The sequence below is a fragment of the Mercenaria mercenaria genome, chromosome 11 (assembly GCF_021730395.1).
Source record: "Mercenaria mercenaria strain notata chromosome 11, MADL_Memer_1, whole genome shotgun sequence".
NCBI classification, from domain to species: Eukaryota; Metazoa; Mollusca; class Bivalvia; order Venerida; family Veneridae; genus Mercenaria; species Mercenaria mercenaria.
In genome coordinates this window covers 73,929,642-73,941,834 of record NC_069371.1, presented here as the reverse complement: position 1 = coordinate 73,941,834, position 12,193 = coordinate 73,929,642, and the positions used below count along the sequence as shown (strand labels likewise).

Below are 12,193 nucleotides of genomic sequence, written 5' to 3'. Positions count from 1 at the left end.
TGTATGATTTTCTGGATGAAAGATTTCCTTTTGCCAAGAAATAGTTGAATCGTAATAAAAACAAACATCTAATTATGTAAATAGTACTAAACTATAGAACTACCCATGTATTTCTTTAATATACTGCATACCAAAGCGTTCGGTTTGTTAGTCTATTTGGTTACACGTAGTAAATTGCAGCTGGGATTACAATTATTACAATTAAAGTTCCGCACAAGCGTCCTTTTGCACTCGTGTTGTTCGTAAACCCAAGATTTGCTGAGTCGAAAGTTCAATCCGAGACCATGGTTAGTGTTTGACCAGAGCGTATTTAGGTACTTCTGCATAGGTTGTGCGGATTAATGTTAAAGATAGACGACACCACTGACTTAATGAATTTAACTTTCTTTTGTAAGCAGTTTATTTCATTTTTTATAATATTAAGTGATGCAGTAGTAAATGTATGTGATAGTATACCAATTTAGTTATCAGAAAACTCAGCATACTTCTTAAATAAAGACACAAAAATAAGTTCTGTTTAATAAATCTATTCTTTCATACAAAACACACAGCCATAACTACACAATTTAAATAGATCTAAGTTTTTAATAAATTTTGCATGGCTCAAAACGCTACTTGAATTAGGTACACAAAATGTGCAATTTAATTCAATACTGTCGGAAAATTCGCAATCTGCTTATTACTCTGTCCCATATACAATTCACAAAAATTCTAGTATTTTGTAGCGATATAAAATCTAAAATAAAATTCCAAAATTCTTGTTTATAAGCTACAATACAATTCAACAGTTGCTTACACGTTCAGTGCACATTTCAAAAAGTTGCAAAACATAAAACACGTCACGAGATCTCATTGTTTTTCATCAATTAATGTATTATCATGTGTTAACATATTTTACAAATCGGAGCATTTCGTATTCCAAAGCAAACGGCTTATTCTCAAGATCTTAATGAAATAATGGTTGCAAGTAAAACACAAGAAACTCGGTCAGTAAGTTGTATCAGATGGATCCCCTGACTGACTGTTTCATGGACTACAGACAGATATGTATTAAAAAGAAAAACACAAAAATATTGTTTGCCAGTCTTCAAAGATTTAAGATCTTAGCTCACGGTAAGAAGATGTGTTAAATCCTTAGTGTCAAGATTCATCGTAACATCTCACAAATATGCAAAACTTTTTTCATTATATGCAAGGAATGAAAGGAATCTCATCAAAAACCCAATTACACAAACATAAACTAGATGAAACACAAAAAACAAAATATCAGTACATTTCAAACTATAAAAGGTTCCCTTTTCAAGAACTTAAATCCAGTGTCAACCAAATGACACAGAAATGATACATTTTCTGTCCCAATATTTTACATGCCCGCCGAAGGGCAAATTCTAAGGGTTTCAAGAAAGCAGCCTTTTAGCTTGACTTCTAAATTATCTGCAGAATTCTATATAACTCGCACTTGACTGTAAAATTGAATACCTGAAAAATATCTATATAAAATATGTATTTTTTGAGATGCCTTGTCTCTGAATCTACTAAATGGCATTTCCATAAACTTTTGATAATGTAAAGACACGTTTTCTCATCCATTTAAGATGAAAATGCCATGGTAAAATATAAAAATATGTTTTATGAGCATGAATTTGTTTTTACAGCAACTTGGTTCCGATCCGGAAAATTATTCCAGAACTTAATTACTGTTACACAGCTCCGATCAAACCTTTGTAATAAGGTGGTGTCTCGGTTATTGTCCGTTGCAACGTTGTAAATTGTAAGTTCATATAAAGTAACATATTTCCAGCCAAATCATACAATAAGTAATCAGGTACAATTAACATCACAATGAATTAAGGAACAAATATCAGATTGTTTGCTTAAAACTCTTTACTTATTATCAAAGACTTCTAGAAAAAAGATTTTTAAGTCTTAAACAAGAGTGCCAGAATGTCACAATATACGCCCGTCACAGCAAATTTCTTTACTCTAGCACCTGTATTTGCAAATGGAATTTTAATTTTGTTGTTGTTTAGTAATCATTGTAAGTCTTTTGTTTTTCTAAGTCCACAAAAAACTCCTTACCAGGTAGAGATACCTTAAATTACACCTAAAATTGGAAAGTAATTAACATCTATGTTGTACCACAGAAAAGTGGTCCTGGTTTTCCCCTACGGTCAATTATAAAAAAAAGTTACAATATAAGTTATTTATAGTAACAACTAAGGGAAGTTAATCTTAAAAAAAAAAAAAAAAAAAAAAAAAAAAAAAAAAAATCCCCCCAAAAATTGTAAGTCCACACAAAAATCTTTACCAGGTAGAGATTGGTCAAAATACACCTCAAAATTGGATGTAGCATGCATGTTGTACTACAGAAAAGTGGTCTCGATTTATCCCTACGACTAGTAATGAAAAAGTTACAATATAAGCTATTTATAATAACAACAAAGGGAAGTAATTCTAAAGAAGGGAACTGCGCATGACACTTTATCTCATGATAGTGTATAATTGTGTCAAATTACATCAAAATCCCTCCTTGCATGAAGAAGAAATGCTTCGGACAAAGTCATTCTTGTATCTGACCTTTGGCCTCTAAGTGTGACCTTGACCTTAGACCTAGGGACCTGGTTCTTGCGCATGACACTCCGTCTCGTGGTGGTGAACATTTGTGCCAAGTTATATCAAAATCCCTCCATGCATGAAGAAGAAATGCTCTGGACAAGGTTTTCATTCTTGTATCCTTTGACCTCTAAGTGTGACCTTGACCTTAGACCTAGGGACCTGGTTCTTGCGCATGACACTCCGCTTCGTGGTTTTGAACATTTGTGCCAAGTTATATCAAAATCCCTGCATGCATGAAGAAGAAATGCTCCGGACAAAGTTTTCATTCTTGTATCCTTTGACCTCTAAGTGTGACCTTGACCTTAGACCTAGGGACCTGGTCCTTGCGCTTGACACTCCGCCTCGTGGTGGTGAACAGCTGTGCCAAGTTATATCAAAATCCCTCTTTGCATGAAGAAGAAATGCTCTGGACAAGGTTTTCATTCTTGTATCCTTTGACCTCTAAGTGTGACCTTGACCTTAGACCTAGGGACCTGGTTCTTGCGCATGACACTCCACCTCGTGGTGGTGAACATTTGTGCCAAGTTATATCAAAATCCCTCTATGCATGAAGAAGAAATGCTTCGGACAAAGTTTTCATTCTTGTATCCTTTGGCCTCTAAGTGTGACCTTGACCTTAGACCTAGGGACCTGGTTCTTGCGCTTGACACTCCGTCTCATGATGATGAACAATTGTGCCAACTTTGATCAAAATCCCTAGGGACCTGGTTCTTGCGCATGACACTCCGCTTCGTGGTTTTGAACATTTGTGCCATTTTATATCAAAATCCCTGCATGCATGAAGAAGAAATGCTCCGGACAAAGTTTTCATTCTTGTATCCTTTGACCTCTAAGTGTGACCTTGACCTTAGACCTAGGGACCTGGTCCTTGCTCTTGACACTCCGCCTCGTGGTGGTGAACAGTTGTGCCAAGTTATATCAAAATCCCTCTTTGCATGAAGAAGAAATGCTCTGGACAAGGTTTTCATTCTTGTATCCTTTGACCTCTAAGTGTGACCTTGACCTTAGACCTAGGGACCTGGTTCTTGCGCATGACACTCCGCCTCGTGGTGGTGAACATTTGTGCCAAGTTATATCAAAATCCCTCTATGCATGAAGAAGAAATGCTTCGGACAAAGTTTTCATTCTTGTATCCTTTGGCCTCTAAGTGTGACTTTGACCTTAGACCTAGGGACCTGGTTCTTGCACTTGACACTCCGTCTCATGATGATGAACAATTGTGCCAACTTTGATCAAAATCCCTTCATGCATGAAGAAGATATGCTCCGGACAAAGTCATTCTTGAATTTGACCTTTGACCTCTAAGTGTGACCTTGACCTTAGACCTAGGGACCTGGTTCTTGCGCATGACACTCCGTCTCATGATGGTGAACAACTGTGCCAAGTTTCATCAAATTCCCTCCATGCATGTAGAAGATATGCTCCGGACAAAGTATGTGGACGCCGCCCGCCCGTCCGCCCGCCAGGGGCGTTCCCATAATACGTCCCGTTTTTCAAACGGGCGTATAAAAAGTTAAAAATATGATAAAAATTCTTCGTCCACACATTCTATATGCTGATGTTTCTAAAACTTGAACTGTCTGAATTTCAATACAAGGAAGTTGAAATTTGTTCTGACAGATGGTTTACAAACACAGTCGAAATGGAAAAGTAATAATAGTCCTGCAGTTAGATGTTTTATTAAAACATTATTTTATCTTCTCTAGACAGCTTATTTGATATGTTAAATCTGTGTGAATACTGAAATCCTATCATCCTTTTATGTTACAAATTTTATTCCTTGACTACTGTCTATAGTAGACCACAAGTGTGACAGTTTGCATAGCAATGAATGCTGCTTCAAAACTTAAAATGGAAGCATAATGTAATTTACATATAATGATATGTCTTTTAAACAATATTCATTTGACATAATGGTAAATGTTTAACATGGTAAATGTTTTAATTTAACATGACTAATGTGGGTTTGGAAACAGGATCCATTTCCAATTGTTAGAATGTAAGGCGAAAATATATGAACAATGTAACACAGACAAAAATAGCTCTTCTGATACAATAGTTGCTAAACAAATTCATTTTACTTCAGGCCGTTTAAATGTCTTTACCACTGGATTTTGTATTAGAAAGCAGGGATATTTTATAAAGTTTTAAGACTGCTGTTTGATCTACTAATCTGTAACTGGGTATATAGTGAATGGCGGCGCTTTCTTGTAAGATCTAGATATAAACTTTTCAACATTAGATTCTTCTGGTACCTTAGATTTTTAAGATTCTATCAAACTATTATTGTTTAAATAGAAAGATAAAATATACTTAACCACAGAACAAGGGGATAGAGAATTTGAAAATAATATCCTTTCATAATTCTATTAAAAATGGTAACAGATATTATAATAATGGCAAGTATCTGTGTTGGCATCTGTTAAGAAAATAGTTTTGTATGGGTTGTTATGTCTATTATTTTTTGTCTCCGTGGAGTTGAAAGATAATTCTTTTTTTTTTGTATTTTAGCAATTGTCAATTTGCCTTAAAAACAAATCATTCATTACTTTTTCTATATAGATATATTGTCAAACTACGTGAAAAACTTTGTAGTGTAAGACAGTTTGTCAATTAAGTCTGCGTATTTATACAATTTGCCCTTAAAAATACTCTTCGTTGTGATTTAACCTTGATCACATAACATTAAATTAAAAAGTACTGTGTTTATTTTCATCATATCATTTTCAATCTAATGCATTGTCTAATATGAGAAAAGGTGTGTATCTGAAAATGACCTTCTATAAATTTCACTTTCAAACATAGCATTAATTTTATGAAGCTCATATTGTCATTCAGATACACAGAAATTTACTTGTTTTGCTTGTTCTCAGAAAAGAATGTCGAATATCTATTTAAAGTGTTAACTATTAAAAGATACATAAATTGACCATAAATCAGATTTTTTTCCAATTATAAACGGTTAAGTTGATTTTATGTTGTAAAACACCAACGTAGATAACATGGTCGTAATTCAAAATAGAAAAGTTCACATGGTTGCATCGAACCTGGAAAGTCCAGTATAATTTCAAGGACTCTCCAATACAAAAATTACGCGATGATTTTGAAATCGTGGCATATAGCGTTTCAATAAAACATGGTGAGAAATGCCTATTTTGAGAAGAATAAAAGAAAATACTAATTTTAATGAATTTCAGCATGAGCTACGCGCACCAAAGTGACAACGGTCACGCATCAAGTGTCACAAAGAAACAACCATATTGGATCAGACTAAATAAACCACCATGAGCGAATATCATAATATTTAGATGTAGTAGCAAGAATGCTTATAACTTTACACAATTCTTCGATATTGATTCGTTTCTTTGTAGTTGTTTTAACGACCAGATACACCTGCTGTAACAATTAAGAATTCATTTGACAGAACATCCATCAAAATACGCTCAAAATCTTGGTACGAACTATAGTCTCTGGACAGTTTGAGCACGTGACTTGTGGTATGTGCTATAGGAAGCTTTGACCTGCCTTCTGATGTGTTGAAAGTAATGTCGATTTTCTGTGGCTTACAAGGTGATCCTGTGAGCCAGATCAAAAATTGTCGTAATTGTTTCTTGCTCATATTGCTGACAATGTTGCTGAGATAATTGATGATGATTTTCTCTTCTCTACTAAAGTCAGCTTCGTCAAACATATTTTCAATCATTGTAACAACTATTTCAGTTGTAGGTTTAGTGATTTCATACACTGCTCTCAGACCGTCAGTGTCAAGAACATCAAAGAAGTGTTCTAAGGCAAAATCAGAAATGCCTCGTCTCATCAACGCAACATACACATGTGAAGAGTCGATGATTTCTGTATATGCAATGTTTAGAAGGTCTTCCTTAAACGACTTTGGTGTCGGGTGCATGGAAATCTTGTTCACACTAAAAAATCTGGTGAGGCGTTTCTTTCTGTTTTCTGACCAATCAACATCCTTCAAACTCTGCGACAAAAGCGTACTTTCTCTTTCCGGGACGAACAGTAGGTAATCGTTCAATACTAAATCAGCATCAACATCTTGGTCGGGATGAGCAATAGCTAATAGAAGACTACGACATATCTGTGGAGGAAACTGCCCAAGTATACAAAGCGTATGCTCAAGAATTTTACCAAGAATAGGAAATACACGTCTGGCCTCTGCTCTTTTGTCAACGGGTACAAGCGGGATAGTAGCATTTTCTCCTCGAAACCATACGCTGCAAATCTTTTCCCAGAACAGCCAAAACATTTCTCTTGTCATATCCTTTTCATCTTCTTCAGCAAAATACGCCTTCAGTGGTCTCGACACATCTATGTCTCTGTAAGCTGTGATAACATCAGCAGTAATATACTTTCGTCTGACTGATATTTCTTGTGGTTTTCCGTGCAATCTCTGTGATAAAGATTTCAGTCCTGCGTGAAAGAAGAAGAAATATTTCCATAAGAATAAAATGTAGCACATTAATATTGTCAACCTAAGGGGAGATTGAGATCGAATGATGACGGACAAATAATTATAGATACTTTATTCAATCAAGACAATTAGACGTATGTGCTCAGATTTTTCTTAAACCTGGCTAATTTAACCTGAAAATTGCTATTGGATATAACATTCCACTTTGCATTTTGAAGTCTACTCATATTTTTATATCGACCAAGTACGATATCAAGATGTCAATGGAATATTCTTGAGCGGGCCATTTTCCAAAATAATACAGTCTTTCTTTTGACTGAGTTTGTGCATAAACAAAATGTTCCATTCTGTATTTGATACATTTACCTTTTCGAATTTTCGATGATCGTGTTATTGTTTCGTCTTCAATAAAGTCGCTCGAAATTGACATCCCGGATATGCTTTTCACAAAATCACTTGCGATTGCTTGGTCATCTATTTCACAATCACTTGCTTTCGCCTGATCATCTTCTCTCATCACTATGGTGTCCCTTCCGTTTGGAACACGATCTATTGTTAATGGAGGGGCATGTCTAAGCATTACACCACCCTCGACAGTAGCATATTTAGGTTGGATCGGAATGAAAATGTCAAAGTTATCAAATTCATTTATCACAGCTTCTTGGACTGTTTTAAAACCAGCAGATTCTCCAACGAGCAATAAACAAATGTTTTTGTCACACGAGTACTTCTCAAACACATCGTTTAGTCGCTTGACTAACGTCAGACAATATTCTGCTACAAGTCCTTTCCAAAAAGCTACAGACAATCTCAGTCTACCGGCGACAACTCTAATCTCACCAGCATAGGGAGAAGTACCAATGCTAGCTTTAAAACTATCCAAAAGGCTTGCAAGATCAGGTACTGAGAATCTCATTTCCTCGTCAGTTTTCCGTTTCAATTTTTCATTGAAGTCTTTGTGCAATTTTTTGTAAGCACATCCACAATCTACAAGGCGGAACCTATTATATGTTTTGTTTCCAACTATGTCTTTTAATACATTGTCAAGAGCATCGTGTAAGCTATTACCACCACTCCCAACAACACAAAACTTATGCTGCTCTGTAACATTTCGTCTGAGGTCTTTCTTAAGGATTGTGGCATCTAGTGTTTCTCCTGTAATATTCACAATAAACTGAAGGTTACATGAGTGTAAGTGATCTATTTGTAAGCAACCGCAAATATTTTATTCAACTTACTACTTTCTTCTTGAGCCTCACACCCGAGGCGTCCAATTTTTCATGAGAGGAAGCCATTCTGCTTTACTACGGAAAGTCGATGGTTCTATCAAGTCGGTAGTGTTGTGTAGGTGTGACGTTAAACCCAGAAAAAAAAAAACAATATTTATATCTAAAAGTTTTCATTTTAATGTTTAGCCGCCCTGTCTAATTACATTTCATATTACACATTGTGTCAGTGTCAGTGTAAGAATCGTCTATAGTGTTGTCAGAACTTTTGTTGTCAAACGTTTTTGTCCTTTGATTACTTATGTTGAAACTATGATAACTCGGCGACACAATTCTTTGCTATTGCCAAGACTTTCGCATGAAAACATCCGTACTTAAACAAATATATATGTTATCGTCTTTTGTAATATATTCTAAACAGAAATCAAATTGATGATATACCTCCAATATCTACTACCATATACTGTCTTTCATCTTGAAACATATCCGCATCTGAGCTAGTTAATCCGCCTGGGTGATGAATAGTACAGCACTTTTGTTTATACTTGTAGGTGAGTTTGCAATATTCCAAAGCGGAAACTGGCTCAATGAAAATATTGAGATTATTCTTGGCAATTCCAGACTGTAGAACGAAATATGAAAAACATAAAACTTTAAAATGTTTATTTGTACTTAACATTTATATTTTCTTCTTAAGTCTAGTAAACCTGGATGAGTTGTTCCCCTAGATATAACACTTACACAGTTAACGCCATGACTGGTCAACATAAATGTGAAGTGAAACCCTACATTCATTATTTCATGCATGGATGGTTATAATTTAATAAACACAGTCTAATGTCTTTGAATAGCAATACATTTCATATAATATGCTTTTGTTTGGGATGTATACTTTACCATTCAATGATATTCATCTGAGTAGATTTAAATTCGAATCTACCTGTATTGCTGCTGTTTCTATCAAAGTGACTGCTCGGTCCGTGAATACAGCAGGGACGGTAATAACCCAGTATATCTCTTTAGGTTGTATGTCCATTTTTTTTTTGACTAGCACAGCTTGTAAATGGTCTTTAACTCGGTGTACAATTGCTTGAAACACTTCGACTGCAGGAGTCTGTTTTCCTAATTCGTCTTTAATATGTACATTATGTATATCTTTGTCTGTCTGAAAATCAGTTTAGATTATTACATGATGCACTCTAATGATAAAGTGGGGCCAATACATATTGCAACATTTGTAATTTTAAGTTGGTCAGATATTAAACATAGACAAAATACATACAGGCTCGGGTTTAATGTTGTTTCAGGCAGTCTGAAATATGACTGTGTGTTTAGTTTCTTGAGATGTACTATTTGCACATAAAACAATTAATTATGAAACAAAGGGTTTAATGAAAAGGCGTCAAGTTATTAAGACGTACGAACCTACCACTTTTTTATAAAGAGGAAGCTTTATTTCTCTGAAGAGGTGACCCTGGCGATGTTCCATATACTTGTGAAGTGCATCATATCCAAAACTGTCAAACATGTTGTTTTCATCCATTAATATCACAGTTGGATTGTCTGTTGAATATTCTGTTGAACACAGATCAGACATCATCCATATGTCTGTAGGATCATGTTCATACTGGTGTCGGAGCGAAAATGCGTATCTGGTGTATGTATTGCCAATATCAATGCTTGCAACCAGAAGATGATCACTGATTTGTCCTTTATAACTGGTATGACTTTCAGAGGTTACGTCTGGCTCCATACTCAACATCCTAGACTATAAATGTAATCAAGATCAGATAATAAATTTACCAGTATATTATATTATATTTGTAGAAACTATAAATCTGTAACATATATCTTTTCTCGATATAGAGTTATTGCCCTTAGTAAATGACAGTATTATGCAATTAAGTAAGAGATGTTGGCATAATTATATCTACGCTTTCTAGACAGAAGAATGTTCATGTTAGTTGTCGCGATGATCGACTCGATTTTGATAGCTGACATTGTACATTAGAAAAATAGTGTATAGGATGTATTAGATATATCCAAACAGCTTTTGATAGCTAATAGCGCTAAAGAAATAGATAGACACATGCCGCATACTAGTAGTATTCAAATATATAAAAATTAACGCTATCATAATTATATGGGAAGGTTATTTCAGGCTCTATTTGTACAACTTGCTTTAGCGTCGCCATTTTGTATACGCCAATAATTATTTCACATACATATCAATCATTTTCATCTTTAACTTAAATCACTATAATTTTATGTCAAAATAGCAAAACATTTGCTGTTAAGTAACTCCTTTTTAAATGAAATGTTAAAACACTCCGAATATAACACGACCATTCGATATTGATACTTTTTCTAAAGATGTAACATGCACCTGTTTACGCCTGTTACTCTACATTTTCACATATCTTTGTCACTCATATCTTGATTTCCAATTTTATCACTGAAACCGTTTAAAGGTTAAGCTATTTGTGAATATAGAACAGACGTGAGTAGCGTACCTAATGCTTGTAAGATAAACTTTTCTTCAAAGGGAAAATAGGTTAATACCATGAAACCTCTTCGAGTGTGGGAGGTCATAGGTTCGATCCCTGGCCCCGTCATACCAAAGACGTGAAAAATGGCGCCAGTTGTTCCCCTGCATGGCACTCAGTTATCAAAATGGAAACTGGCTTCTCGTCTCTCAATCCCAGGTAGCGATGGATTCCATCAAGAATGAGGTGTTGAAAGTGACTAATATTAAGTTGTAGAACTTGCTTCACAATCGATTTGAAATAGATAATAGATAAGTATAAACTTAACTACTGAACTCTAGCTATATTCAAGTATTGAAATATTGAAAGGTTGGAGGTCAAAGATGCGACTTACAAAATGAAAAAGAAAAACAGAAAAGAAATGTAAATTGCATGGAAAAGGCAGGTCTGCAGCTTTTGGAAAACACAGGGTAACATTAAACAAGAGGGCCAAGATGGCCCTAAGTCGCTCACCTGAGAAACACACCATAACAGTGTAAACATGTTTGACCTAGAGTTTTTATGGGAAAAAAATTTTGACCAATTATCATTAAAATTGGAGCAAAAAATCTTGAGCATAAATAAGTATTTTCTTTGATTTAACCTAGTGACCTAGTTTTTGACCCCAGATGACCTATATTCGAACTTAACCTAGATTTCATCAATGTTATTATTCTGACCAAATTTCATGAAGATCATTTGAAAACTATAGCCTCTATCGCATACACAGGCTTTTTCTTTGATTTGACCTAGTGACCTAGTTTCTGACCTCAGACTATCCCTATTCGAACTTGACCTAGATTTTATCAAGGCAACCATTCTGACCAAATTTTAGGAAAATCCAGAGTAAATTGCAGCCCCTATTGTACACACAAGGCTTTTCCTTGATTTGACCTAGGGACCTACTTTTTGACCCAGATAATCCATATTCGAACTTGACCTAGATTTCATCAAGGCAATCATTCTGACCACATTTCATGACGATTAATTGAAAAATACAGCTACTAAAGAAGGTTTTCTTTGATTTGAACTAGTGACCTACTTTTTGATCCCAGATGACCCATAATCAAACTCAATGTAGATTTTATCAAGGCAATTATTCTGACCAAATTTCATGAAGATCAATTGAAAAATGCAGCCTCTATTGCATACACAATGTTTTTCTTTGATTTTACCTAGTAACCTACTTTTTGACCCAAGATGACCCATATTTAAACTTGACCTAGATTTCACCAAGGCAATCATTCTGACTAATTTCAGGAAGATCAGTTGAAAAATATAGCCTCTATCGCATACACAAGCTTTTCCTTTGATTCAACCTAGTGACCTACCTTTTGACCCCAGATGACCCATATTCAAACTTGACCTAGATTTTATCAAGGCAATCATTCTGG

At 35.0% G+C, this 12,193-nt stretch overlaps 1 protein-coding gene across 1 annotated transcript; it reads right to left on the bottom strand.

Annotated features, from left to right (window-relative positions):
- Positions 1 to 5,241: 5,241 nt before the first annotated feature.
- Positions 5,242 to 10,597, bottom strand: LOC128546666 (uncharacterized). Its single transcript, XM_053517749.1, has 5 exons — positions 9,704 to 10,597; positions 9,215 to 9,439; positions 8,716 to 8,896; positions 7,415 to 8,203; positions 5,242 to 7,047 (listed from the first exon to the last, which is right to left on the bottom strand). The coding sequence occupies exons 1-5, from the start codon at positions 10,034 to 10,036 to the stop codon at positions 5,993 to 5,995; spliced, it is 2,583 nt and encodes an 860-aa protein (XP_053373724.1). The 5' UTR covers positions 10,037 to 10,597; the 3' UTR covers positions 5,242 to 5,992.
- Positions 10,598 to 12,193: the final 1,596 nt, after the last annotated feature.

What these genes read in the sequence shown, in the direction of transcription:
- LOC128546666 (XM_053517749.1), bottom strand. Translation starts at nt 10,036, where the DNA reads ATGTTGAGTATGGAGCCAGACGTAACCTCTGAAAGTCATACCAGTTAT. An exon ending in TATGGTAGTAGATATTGGAG is followed by an intron (nt 8,204 to 8,715) that starts GTATATCATCAA and finishes TGAATATTACAG; the next exon opens with GAGAAACACTAGATGCCACA. An exon ending in ATCATCGAAAATTCGAAAAG is followed by an intron (nt 7,048 to 7,414) that starts GTAAATGTATCA and finishes TCTTTCACGCAG; the next exon opens with GACTGAAATCTTTATCACAG.